Consider the following 14216-nt stretch of genomic DNA (forward strand, 5'->3'; position numbering starts at 1 on the left):
ACCAGTAATTACATCTCAGGAACAGTTTCACTAGTGTTTCCTTTCTCTTTGAAATGAAAAATATTCAGCAAATTCATTCAAAATACAAATAAACATATGCACACATTGTACTGTATTTTAATAAAGTATGAACATAATTTAAAGTTAAATTACTAATCACAGTGCTGCAAGATATCATGTAGGACATTTCCTTTCCCCACCTTCTGCCTTTACACCTACAAAAGGCTTTCAGTCATCAAGCACAAAGGAAAATGAAAGTGAAACTATACAGGAATAAAAAAACTGACTTTCAACAACATTTGACAGCAGCCCCCACACCAATAGTTTCAGACACACTCTTCTGATATTCAGAAGAGAACCACTTCTTGTTTAAAAGGTTTGGCATCACCTTGTTATTAAACTGTTTATTAAACTTTTTGTAATCCTCATCAAGATGGAAAGACAAATAATGAGTTAATTTTGTTAGAATGTTTTAGACACTACTGCCTACCTATATACAAATCAACAAAAAGAGAAAAAAAGATTAATAAAGATCTGTAGGGACTGATTTTGGTCTTTTACTGTCAGGCTTCTCTATTTCAGTTTCAATATCTATCTATAAATGTAGAGAGCACTAGGTCCACCCTATCTTAATTGTCTCAAACTATTGAGTAAAATAATACCACATTCCAGTGCTTTAACCCATGTTCTTTTTACTCCGACTAAAGAAAAGCAGGCACCTAAAGTAAACTCAGATGTTATTTCTTTTGATCAAAGATCATGCATGTTTATCTCCCTTTCTAACATAACAGTCTCTTTAAATGGAAATGGAAAACATGTTATAAATTCTTTTCCTCAGACAATTCACTAATAAGATTGAAAATTAACTGTCACTTATATACAAGAATCAGTGTGGTACTCAGTTTTTCTTTCATAACACAGGATTTTTTATGTAGCTCTTCAGCTTTTAGGACAGTTTTATCAATTCTAGATGACGTATGATTATGAACATACCTTGTCGATCATTGATTTTTTCAGAGGTCAGTCCGTTGGTGCTCTGTTTGTCAATGACATGTTTGAAGGCACCAGGGGGCACACGCCAGTCCAGAGCCTGCAGTCTTTCTTGGGTAGCTGCATCATGGAGGATCTCCATTTGCTTGGCTATTAATCGTTCCAGCTGTGTCTGCATTAAATGGAGGCAGTAAAAAAATTAAAAATACTCTATTACCCTCCTTCAATGTACTCAATAGTGGTCAGTCATATTCTGTCTTCCAAAAGATGTAACCCTAGATCTGAGATCCTATCTGAGGAAAACTGATTGTGAGTGTGTGTTTGTACCCTGTGATGGACCGGTGTCCAATCCAGGGTGTATCCTGCCTTGTTCCCATTGCTTGCTGGAATAAGTTCTGGCTCGCCCGTGACCTTGTGCTGGATAAAACGGTTAAAAAATGGATGGATGGCCAATTTAAATGTAATTATTTTCATTCCATATTTTAGTATTTTCTTGGTCTTTTCATATGCTTTCCCACACAGTCTAGATGCACATGATAACTTAACACACTTAAATCACAGTTTTTTTGCTTTCAGATAGGTTTGTTTATACAAACTGCAAATTATAATTTTAACTTGTCTACATTAAATTCTATTAAAAAAAAACTGTTTTATTTAAGGCCAGTTGTATGGAAGCTTATTAGCCCCATGAAGAAACAAAAATATTGTTTATACGAGGAAATGACTGAGTTTATACAAATAGTATTGCGTTTAAACAAGAAAATGTATTGCATTTAAATGCAATAGTTAATTTGTGAACAAGATTGCCTACTATATGAATATATTGCATTATATATGTAACAATATTGTTCCATTCAAAGTAGCATCGACTTTAAGAACAGTAGAATATCTTCATACTCCTCATTTTGGAAAAAAAATAATCTAAAGGAGCCAACTTTCTGTCTTTGGTATACATGAAGTACAACACCATGTCAGTAACATTCCCAGGTTAAATGCGTATTGTTTTCTGTGGAATGACATGGCTTTCCAAACATATGTTATTTATGTGAAACTGCAGAAACATTTACTATACATAGGTTTTTGCCTAAACATTAAATGGAACGAATTTATGATGACTTGATAGTAAGACTTACATCAACTGTTACTGATGGTGACAGTAAACCACAAGCCAACAATATACAAACTGTATAAGAGGTTGTGTGCCTTACTGGAATTCATCTTCTTTTTGTTTGGCATTACCCTATCTATTTACATTCGTGTCTGTGCAAACGGACACATAAATACTTTCTTCTCCCTTCAAACTACACTTTTCCTGCATTTTGCTGTGTATTTCTAAATTCAAATGTAATTGATGTCAGCTTACTGTAGTCTAAAACCTTTTGAAGTTTTTGTGCTTTAAGATTCAACAAGTGACCAACAATAACAGTAACAGAAAGCCAACAGTAGGTATTAAGTCTGACTGATAAGTCATCGTAAACGTATTCTGTCCAATGTTTCAAATTTGTCAACAAAAACACATGTATAGTACATAGGCTTTTGCCATAATCCTACAAAGTGATATCTTGTATTTTGCTTCTTATTCATTTTAGTTGATGATATGAGTGAATGTTGCAAAAAAAGGAAAAATAAACCTGGTCACACTTAATTTGTAATACAATTCATTATATTTCCAAGTAACCATATGCCTCAGTATTGCGATGGGGACGCTATAATGTAAAAAGGCTCTTTCCCTTGGAAAAAACCGAGGTCCTGACTCTCTGTGGTCATTGAAAAACCCAGAGAAAAGAGTAAGGGTGTTACCCCAGCTTCCTTGCCAAATTTCTCATTGGTCTTTACCACTCAGGGCTGCCTTAAAAATCCCATCTATGAATTAGCATTATATCTATGTTCTCCACCCCACTGAAAGCTGATTTGTGTTGAGGAGAGTACACACTATGGCTGCTGTCGCATCATCCAAATGGATGCTGCACATTGGGTGTGGAGGGGAGTCCCTATTACCTATAAAGCGCTTTGAGTGGAGCATCCAGAAAAATGTTATGTACAGTAAGTGTAAGGAATTATTATTATTATTAGTAGTAGTAATTTATAATAATAACACCCCACTTTAAATCTTTTGCTGTTTGACCATGGATTGGACTATGCTCTCTGGCTCTGTATTGCTTGCCTGTATCCAGCTGCTTGCTCGTCAGTCTGCCTGTCTTTTCACAATCACCTACTCGCCTGCCTGCTTATACTCTGCTGCCTGCTCTTCAGTCTGCATGCATTAGGATTCATCATCAGTCTAGACTGCTGCACCCCTTCAGGTTCTACAGTGGTTATGACATCTCACCTATGAGATGTACAAAGTTCTGTTGCATCCATTCTTTAACATCATATAAGCCACGTGACAATGCTGGATTGATATTGGCTTTCATTACATTTTGGAGAGCACTTTAATTGACTAAAAAGTGTCATAGAGAATGTCATAGGCATAGAGAAGTCACATGGCTTTTCCCATAGAAATTAGGATGTGTGATATCACTTTCATGAATCCAAACGTCTACCATCTCCTCCAAGTGAATATCCTATATTGTCTTTTCCTGCATTTGCACCAAATGTTGCAGGCTATTGTTGTTTTATTTGTTTGTATTTCTAAAGAATATAAAATGACAGTTTCACTGTCTTGTAAAGTATAACGCAGTAACATTTGTGAAAGTTAAAAATACACTTATCATTACTAACCTAATAACATCAAGTGTACATCATATGCTCTTTATTTGCTAATCCTACAATCTATAGGAGAATCTATGTGTAAAAGCTGTCAAATTTCTGTAATTTAATGGTGTTTAATGGAAAGGAGTTATAGGCACCACGATGGAGTGGTTCTCTACAACTTTCACTTTAAATATTTTTTTAGTCTGTATTGTTTTTTTAGCTGCCATGTATTACTGTTAATCACATATAGTACAATACACTTCAGTGGTATATGTATTCCCCACTATCCATGATGGAAATGGTTTGCACATAAAAGACAGGAGAGTTCTGAGATCAAGAGACTGACATCACATGCCCACATTTCATGTGGACAAAGCTGAATATGTCTTCTCTAGGCTTCTGACATTTTTGGTTTTAATTATTAAACACTGCACTGCATAACATGATTCTTGAGCACAAATACAGCTTAGACTATTAATACTAATAATGAAATGGAGTGATTAGTGTTAATATTAATGTGTTATGATACAGTGCTTAGCCCTTTAATATCATAAAACCATATTAAGAATATAACAAATGAAGAAATAAGGGGCACAGGAAGATAAAGATTTGCCCTTTACCTTCTTTAACATGTCCAAAGCCATCTCACATCATTGAAATTAGTTACATGGTTTTAGGTCCAATAACAAATGGGCACAAACTGTAATCTTGTTTGGGCGAGGCCGTAAATAGCCAGCTGTTATTGGTGTTCATCTAAGTACTGTGAAGTGGGGACAGAGCTTTAATGATTAATGTGGTTTGATGTAAAAAGTTAAAGTTAAAGGACAAGACATTACTAGTGTCTGTCAGTAGTGGGTTGATTTACACACATTACTGTATCTACATTATTTAAAAGGAAACAAAAACAACAGTAACAAAAATTGTCATGCTATTTGTTTTATTCACCTGGATATTTCTGCTAACAGTTTCCTCGCCTTTTGACTTTGCGTGTGCCAACTGCTCTTTCAAAGACTCCTGCCTCTGTTGTATGGTCTGCAGTGCCTCCTGAATATCAAAATAACCTTCCTGAAAAACATAAAAGGGAAAAAAGATCAGCTATTAGATAAACTAGAGCCAAGTATTTGTGCATAATTACTGCTGCTTCAAGCACAGGCTCAATGAATAGTGTGATGTTATATCCTGCATTCTATGATGCTTCAATCCATGCTCATTAGTTGCTTCACTGTCGATACTGACATTTACACCCTTTACAAATGCTTCAGCAATTCAATTAGTCACCAGGGATTTTAACCCTTACACTAAACCACCTGTAGAGACTGTATTAGTGAGATAAGAGCTCGTTACAGTGTGAAAATCACTCCTTGTTGTATGGTAATTGATAATGGAGTGTACTATGAATTTAACAGTTTCAAGTGGGTTTCAAGAAGTCTGGGCTGTCACTTCAACTCTAAGCCAGTTGAAAGGAATAGTATTGCTGTTCGTCCTGTTGCTTTTATGATAGGTACAGTGTGATTTGCTAAAATACAGAATGACGTATCACATTTAGCAGTCATCAAAAGACATAAGTGAATCATACCATCTACTCGTAACCCCACTGACCCCTACCCAACCTAGCCATCCCCAAAAAACACTGGGTTTACTGTGGTGAAAACTTTCAGTTACAAGGCATGTAAACATGTTTGTGTGTTGAAGCCTGGCTTTGGCCTGGGATACTGTCAGCAATTTGTTAATTAACACAGTTTGACAATGTATTAAAATAAATTATTGAGGATTTATAGAACAAAATGTAAACATAGTAGTACTTAGTACTTAGTAGTAATACTTGATGAATAATACCTTGATTGGGGATTTGTCCAAATATTTAAGGACTGGTCCATTCAAAATAAAAAACAGTAGTTGAATTCCTAGATAAATTCAACTAGTAATAAGTAAGTAAAAACAAAAAAAATACCAGAAAGAAAGTATTAGTATTAGTATTACCCATCAATAAACACATTCTTGATGATTAATCACTTTTAACTTAAGTATCTTAATTTCCAAACAGATAGTAAAAGTGGAAGAAAGCAAACGAGAATTGCCTTTTTTACTAGGAGTTATGGTTGTCTCCAACTGAAAACGCAGTTTCAAAATGAACTAGCTTTTATTCATCTTCAAAAGCACAGATTACATAAGGCATTTTTCAACTTCTGGATTTAAAATGTACAGGTATTTCTTCTTCTGCACCTTTTTATGTTAGGGAGAATATCCATTCATCCATCCATTTTCTGACCATTTCATCCAATATAGGGAGCTAAAGCTTATCCTGAAAAGCAATTGGCACAAGGTATGATACAACCTGGATAGGATACCAGTACATTATAGGGTACACACAAACAACACACACACACACTCAGACCAGAAGCTAATTAGCCTACTAGCACAATTTTGGACTTTAGGAGATAGCCGGAGCTCCTGGCGGAAACCCATGCACACAGGCAGAACATACACTATGCAGATAGAACCCCAGGAATTGAACCTAGTGCCCCACCATTGTGATGCAGCAATGATAACTACTGAACGACTGTGCTACTTATTAGGGATGTGTTGTATTTATAAAATAATTAATCTTTTTTAAAATTCAGTCACTAATTTCAAAATTTAAAGTAGAATTTGAAATTCCTACTTTTTTCTAATTTTTTAATTGTGCTTCCTGTATATTGGTTGAAAGACTGGATCCTGCTTATATATTAAAGGTATTATATCTGTATTATACCTCAACTATACAAATACCTAATTTTTTAACATTTGAATACCTAATTTTTTAAAATATCCTTCCCTAATTTTTACTAGTATCTTTCATCACTCCCTTTGTCTATAATATTCATCCTGTCAAAAAAGTCATTAGGTAAAGTTCAAGCCAACTCAGAACATCCTGGGAATAAATGGGCACAAGGAAGGACTACAGCAGTCTCATAGAATGGTATACACTCTTAAACATATCCTCCATTTGGGAATCTTATTGCAACACACCTCCTGAATTTTCAAGGTAGCTAAACCTCATTTTTAGAGTAAAAAGATTTAAATCCACTAGGTATATGATCACTTGAACAGATTCCTAGGGGATTTGTGTGCAGGATTGAAAGTTCTTCATCATGCCATGTGTAGATTGTATGGTGTTAACAGACTGTAATCTGCAATCATCTGTAAATACACATTTCATCTGTAAATACATATTGTAATTTTTACCAGGGTGACTTGCAAAGGATTTATAAGAAAAAAAAACAAAACTTTAATTCTGGTTTAGGTGAGTTATGAAGTTCTCTCATTTTTAATATTCAGTTAGATTTTAATAATTTATCAACTTTTCTATCCAAAATATTAATTGTATTCTTATTTTTTTATGCCTTAGCAATACTGCTTTCATTTATTGAGGGTGCTAAGTAAGAAGAACATTTCAACAGATTTGTAGCCATCATTATGGTTTCTAGGATTTGTCACATCTCACCTAAGAGCCATGTACCATATGAAAAGTGTCGTATGTCACAAGAGCCCAAGAGACCACAGGGGTTGCTGTGTTGTTGAGAGAGGAGAGAGCCCTGGATGACTAACCCCCTAGTCATAATTTTTGGCTGAAACCTGCACTGCAAGAGCTAAACATGCACTTGGGTACGTGTCTTTACCAGCCGAGCCACTCGGTACCCAACTATAATTCTGTCAAACCAATACATTATGGACTTGTTCATTTATTAAAATCACCTTTTTAAGGTTCACATTCACTCCTGAAAAATGATGGTGTTTTTGAATTTCCAACCAAGCATGTTAAATAGTTGCAAATACTGCCAGTCATTAATACACTTACTTCTTAACATAAATTCACAAGTATCATGCATTTGATAAGCATGACTTGATTATACATAAATATGAATGATAAAAAATTCCAATATAAATGCTTAACACTCTGCTGACTAACTCTAACCCTACACCCAATGCCCATGGTGTTTTATAAAAAAATCTTTAAAAATTTTAAAGAAGGTTATGAGATATTTAATTAACATTAATCACAGAATCAATCATCCAAAATAATTCATCACTTCCATAATAGTAAGAGATTTAAAAAATCAAAGGCTCTGTCTATTAGCAATAAACAAAACCTTAATACATCTTTTAATAGATCACACTAGCAACATAAGTTCCTGAAGAGCTCTAAATGTTTTTAATCTCTATTATCAAGTTGAAAACTAACAAAACAGTATCCTATAAAGTGAAGAAAATAGCTGCAGGAGGTGGTTAATTATACTTTATTTGTTTCCGATTCAATGGAAGACAAAAACAACCAAATCTGTTCAGCACTAAACTAAAAGCAAACACATAATTAAATATTTGCAAAAGAGTAATGAACCAAATTGAAGAAGGGACTAATGGGTCATGAAGATTCAGTACTCCAACTTTGTTTTAACATTCATATTTTTGTTCCCCTGTTAGCTAATCAATCATTAAGTGTGATTGCTCTCAGGTTTATTACATGGTTATGGGTGATTCCAAGCACACCCACTTAATGATGTCACAAGATTATGGGTAGGCGTAGTTGATCTCATTTGGGCTTTCCTTTTTGATGAGGGTGTGCAATTGGTTCTTAATGGGAGGGGAAGGGATTGGTGGTTATTGCCTTATTTCCTTTTGAAACAATTCATTTTCAAAACAATCTCTTTAATTCTTTGAGGGGAAAAATATATTTCCATTGTTTGCATTTAAGTTAAGTTTAATTAAATTAATTAAGTATTAATTGAAAATATGTATTATTCCTGGTAATTATAACATTTGTGCAATGACTGTTTCATGATTGGTAATAATTCCAGAATAATTTAAATAATTACTTTTGAAAATATATTTCAGTTTATATAAAAAAGGTATGAATAACTTTTCCTACTCCTCCTTTTTAATATTTTACTAGGCTATTGTAAAATATGGAATTTCTTCTTCTGAAGCCATTCTTTATTAGATCTGTTAGTATGTCTTGCTGCAAGAGCAATTTTCAGTTCAGCTTAAGGTCACGGACAATGGTCAGACATTCTTCTCTAGAATCTTCTTATACAATGCATAATTCATGGTTGTGCCACTGATGACATGCTGTCCAGGTCCTAAGATAGCAATGCAACCTAAAAAAATCGCACTGCTTGACAGTTGGGATGATATTATTCTGTATAAAAGCAGTGTTTGGTTTTAATCAAACATAACTTTCTCAGTGAAGCGAAAACGTTCTGCCTTTTATCTCATCCGTCCAAAGAACATTGTTTCCAGAAGCCTGATGGATCATCTATGTAATTTTTCCATGAAAACCATTCTTGTTCAGTCATTTTCCAATATCTTAGTCATTAACAGTTACATTAGGGAGAGTGACCTGCGGTTCCTTAGATGTTATTCTAGGGTTCTTTGTTACTTTTGTAGCGGCGAGGCTTAATAAGGCAGAATTAAGTGTTTCTGAGCTTCCCAAATGAGGCCCCATTTCTCTGTTCATCTCTGTGGTGCAGCCACAGAGAGACTATTCATGCAGGGTGATTTAAGATGTTTTCTCCTGATAAGGACAGCTCCCAAAGGGGGGTGCACTTAGCTAAGCCTGGCTATCATGATCAATGGTCATCCATTGGCGCCTATCTGTCTAGGGAGTGCCAGTTGGACATCTGGACTGCATTACTAAGTGTCAGGAGTAAGTGACTCATATCTCACCTTGATCAACCAATCAGGGACTGGTAGGGCCGAGTAACCCACGTGGGACTCTGATGCCCATGGAACTTCCAGCCAATCAACGAGCTGAAGTTCCTCCAGGTAAAAACAGGCAACACAGAGATTCAGATTCAACAAGATTCAGTAAGATTCTGGAGAGAATTCTGTGGACTTTTCTAAAGGGAATTCAAAGGAGAATTCCAGGTCAGGACGGCCCAGGAGCAGAAGGCTCCCAAGGGCAGGACATTCTCGCAGCGCGCCTCCTGACCATCCTGAGACTCAGCCCGGATAACCACGGAACGGCCAGTGTGTCCGACTGCCAGAACTTTCCTTTGTTCTAAGAGTCTAGAGCGGAGGTTGCCAGAGAGTAACCAGAGGATCCACTCGAGGTTAGCACCAGCAGCAAGCCTCGTGAACAGGTCAGAACTGTGGACAGCTGAATCACTATTCAGAACTAGCTCTTCACCAGGAACGAACCAGTCCTCTTCCTGACTTGCTGGGACCCACAGTCATCTTTTCTCCTGTGCGCAAACTTTGCTAGTTAAAGCCAACACTAACTAGCAGGCCAGTGAGCATCAGCAGCGCACCGTCGCAAGCCGCACAGCACAACCTGGCACCGAGCCAGAGAGCGCGGATTGGACAGCAACAGCCTGCAACTGTTTCTTTGTGCCCGCAGGAGATCTGAATCCCCAAAGATTGGATGAGTATTCAACTTCAATGCATTACAGCTCGAGAATTCAATTGTTATCCCAACCAGTTGATATCAATTTAATTCCTAAGAGTTATGTACTTGTTTTGAGTATCGAATGTAGAAGTAATAACCAAGTTCATTTATGAAACGGTCTTAATGAATGATATACTGAATGTATGTCCTCTTGATATGTGTAACTCTTTGTAACTGACCGAATATACCTTTTGTATTCTGATAACCCTCTCGATAAGATCTGTTAGGTTTACATGCATATTCTATGTATTAATAAATGTATCCTCGTGTATAAGTACCTGTGTGTGTGCGTTGTTTGAGTTATGTCACATGGTTGGATTCTAAAGCCATCAAAAGAATCAACTTTGTGATTTACTGCTACAATTAATAATTGTCTCAGTAAATGCCCAAACCCTACAGAACTGGTGCCTTCAGAGAGCCACTATGATTACATATTTGGCGTCCCTGAGCCGGTTTTCTTACACTTTCATGATGATTTTCTGGTTTATTCTTTTTGTCAGGATGGGGGATCCTAGGTAGAATGACAGTGGTCTTGAACTTTCTACTTTTGCAGACTATCTGTCTAACAGTGGATTAGTGGAGTCCAAAATCCTTTGAAATAGTTTGTAGCTCTTTCCAGACTGATGACCATCAATAACATGACTTGTTTCCACAAATCTGTATGGCGAATACCAAACTCGAAATTTTATATAGGGTGAGGCCTTCCAAACTCAGCCCCGAAAATCTGCCTAATTATTAATTAGAAATTTGGGGTTAACCTACTTTTTAAAATCCACTGTACCTTAATTGCTCATTGTTTAATTCATACATATTTTATTTCCAAGAGACATGGAATTGGTTGCTGTATAAAGTATTGGATATTTACATAAAGATATAGATTTTGGTTCACGAAGGGTATCGTATTAAAACAATGAAATCTCCAGATTAATCTTTGGGTTCACAAACTTTTTCTCAGCACTGTACATCTACAGTACACTGGGCAAACGTTCGAGGTCAAATTCCTTCCACAAGGGGGGTACCTTTCAAGCGGAGATTTGCCAGACTAAAGGATTTGTAAATATATTTTGTTAAAGCAAGTCAGTTTTTTGCAACACATAAAATACATTTTTCCAAGACATTTTAGCCTTTGTCACTAATGAAACCACTAAATAAAGGCATAAATATAGAAATCTTAAATTTCTTAACTTAAAAAATCTTAAACAGTTGCTGCAAGATGTTAACAGTGAAAACAGGTATTTAAAAATGACTAATTTCAAGAAGATTATTTTCAGAATAATTATGAACCTAGCAGGATAGGAAAAGCACAGAAAATAGACAGATAGATTGATCAGATTAGTATGGAAAGCCATTTAGCAAAGAGGGTGTGAGAAGAGTGACAAACTAGTATACTTAAGATCTTTTTTTCTGAACCAGGGAAAATCTGATCATATATTGTTTCTCTATAACAATAATAAAAAACTTTATTTTATATACCACCTTTAAAAGTAGCATCTCAAAGCAATAACATAGGTTTAAAAACAGTTATAAAGACCACAGATTACAAAGTAAATACATATAAGACAAGAAGTAAGAAGTGCTACTGAAATTAGAAAATTAAGCAGATACAGACTTTTGAGGTTAGATTTAAATGCACTCAGGGTAGGTGATTCTGATATCACTGGGGATACAAATCCAGAGCTCTGGGGTACAGCTAGAGACGGTCCTGTCACCCACAAAATCTAGATGTTCTTGAGGACAGCTAGTAGACCAGAGTCAGATGGACAAAGGTTGCAAGGTGGGGAGTGGACAGATAATAAGCCAGATAGGTAATGAATGAGGATGAGAATTTTGTTGACTCGAAACCTGATAGGAAGCCAGTGCAAGGACTTGAAGACAGGCGTATTGGAAATTGCTCAGTGTGGATTTAATTACCCCAGTGAACAGGATGTGCATTTATTAATTCTAGAAAAAAAGCCTTTCTTGATTTCTCTAGTTCCTAGTTTCTCTAGTTCCCTTTAAAATAAACTATTATTCCACAATGCAGAGTACTACATGGCCGGTATTTACACATTATATTTTGTGATTTAAACACAAGCAGTTTTGTGAAATTATTGCAGGATGTAAGACTAGTGATGTAGGTAGGAAAAAGATAATTTGGGCAAAGTTGAGGAATACACTGATAACAAGAACACTTCCTAATAGGGCTAGGCATACTTTTGACAAAATGACAGCATATGTTATAGACTGCAGAGGAAGATGATGAAGTTAACAGACTGTATGTTTACATAGATACTGAAATGAGGATTGTATTTTAGATTTTGTGTAGTTGCTAGCATTGAACTGTGTGTTGGATGCACATGAATTGAAGGAATGGGCAAACAGCTGATGCAAATCCACAGAGCCAGCATCTTAAGATGTTTATATTTAGAGGCAAGTTGTTTAAATAAACTAGGTATAGATACTGATGTGCAAGAGAGGTAGAAAGGCTGTTTCCTTAAGCCAGCACTATAAAATAATTTATCCTCAGTGAGATGCTGCCATTTCATAGTGGGTTTCTAACATTGTGTATAGTTCCATCCACACAGTGCCTTTACTTCAATCCATTTTCTCATCTCTTTATCCAGAACAGAGGATGTGGATCCTTTCCCAGCAAGCAACGGATGCAAGGCAGAATACACCCTGGACATTGTGCCAGTCCATCACAGGACAGACAAACTGACACACACACACACACACACACACACACACACACACACACACACACACACACACACACACACACACACACACACACACACCAGGGTCATTTTTCCCATAAGCCAATTAACCTACCAATATGTTTTGGACTGCGAGAGGAAATCATATCACACATATGGAACCCAGGGAGAACATGCAAACTCCACACAAACAGGACGGCAGGAATTGAACCAAGGGCCTCAGTGCTGCAAGATAGCAACGTTAACCATTTTGCCACCATTAGAAATTGATGGATAGCTTAGTTATCTTTCTAGTTCACAGGTTTACAGTTCACAGTATACATTGTTAGCAAAAGATTTTGAATTATATTTTACCTTAGTTTTTCTTTAATTTTGTATTTAACTTTTTAATTTTCTGATAGATTTAATGCATATTTGAACAATGAAAATATATTTTTACAAGATGCAGGGAAAACAGTGCTAAATGTAATATTATTGATTACTAATAGTTTATGCTAAAACCTAACTTTCCTAAATAGATGTACTTAAAACAATTAGCTAAGTGTGACATAACATTCAGAAATACAATCGAGAATAGTTTTGTGGTGTTTGTATAGATGAAAGTTTTCTAAAATGTATCACAAAATTAAAGACGATTAAAGTCTGTAATCTTTCCAAGTGTAATGTCATTAGAAACTTCAATAAGTTCCTGCTTTGTCTAACGATGGGATCAAAAAATAATCTAAGTGATAAGAAACCTGTGCTTAATGATAATTAAGGGACTTAGAATTAAAATAAAATGATTTATGTTGTTTAATTTTAAACACTAAGTTATACATGCAGATGCAATTGGTGCTATTTGCACCCCGCTCTGTAGAACGGCCATTGTGCAAGACTGAGCTTGCGCCCCCTCCCTCTCTCGGTGCCGCCTCCCCCTCTGACGGAGTGGAGTGGGCAGTACACTATGTTCAGAGCCTCTGATTGGGGAAAAAGACCTGCTGATCTGTCTTACATCACAGGAAGAGAAAATGTTATTTTTTCTGTACGAAATGCATGTTGCGTTTATGAAATTCAAGTATTTTAATCATTTAATTAAGAAGTAAAAACTTATAGCGTACACAAAGATTCTAAGCTGATCACGAGGAAGAAAAATCACACGTTTTTCTTGCATAAAAAGTGGTCATTAACTGTTTAAACCTGATTTTATAGCTTTTAAAGTCATGCTATGTCTTAGTTAAGCGGGAACACATCATTGTATCTTTTTAATTTATTTTTAAAAAATTAAAAAAATAATTTCCCCAGCCTATCCTACAGACTCCTACATTAGACAATACCATATTCTGGTATTTTGAAAAAAAGCATGTTTCAAACATTCTTTAATTTGTATGAACAGAGAGAGCTAACAATTATAAAATATATGCCAATATATTTGT

At 35.7% G+C, this 14216-nt stretch overlaps 1 protein-coding gene across 1 annotated transcript in view; it reads right to left on the reverse strand.

Annotated features, from left to right (window-relative positions):
- The window catches only part of nab1b (NGFI-A binding protein 1b (EGR1 binding protein 1)), a 28419-nt gene that overhangs the window by 5367 nt on the left and 8836 nt on the right, over positions 1 to 14216 (reverse strand). The window contains exons 5-6 of the mRNA XM_088607216.1: positions 4630 to 4749; positions 994 to 1162 (exon numbers count right to left, since the gene is read on the reverse strand). Coding sequence (XP_088463342.1) covers positions 994 to 1162; positions 4630 to 4749 — 289 coding nt within the window. The remainder of the gene's footprint in view (positions 1 to 993; positions 1163 to 4629; positions 4750 to 14216) is intronic.

Source organism: Lepisosteus platostomus, chromosome 14 (genome assembly GCF_059453375.1).
Source record: "Lepisosteus platostomus isolate fLepPlt1 chromosome 14, fLepPlt1.hap1, whole genome shotgun sequence".
Classification (NCBI taxonomy): Eukaryota; Metazoa; Chordata; class Actinopteri; order Semionotiformes; family Lepisosteidae; genus Lepisosteus; species Lepisosteus platostomus.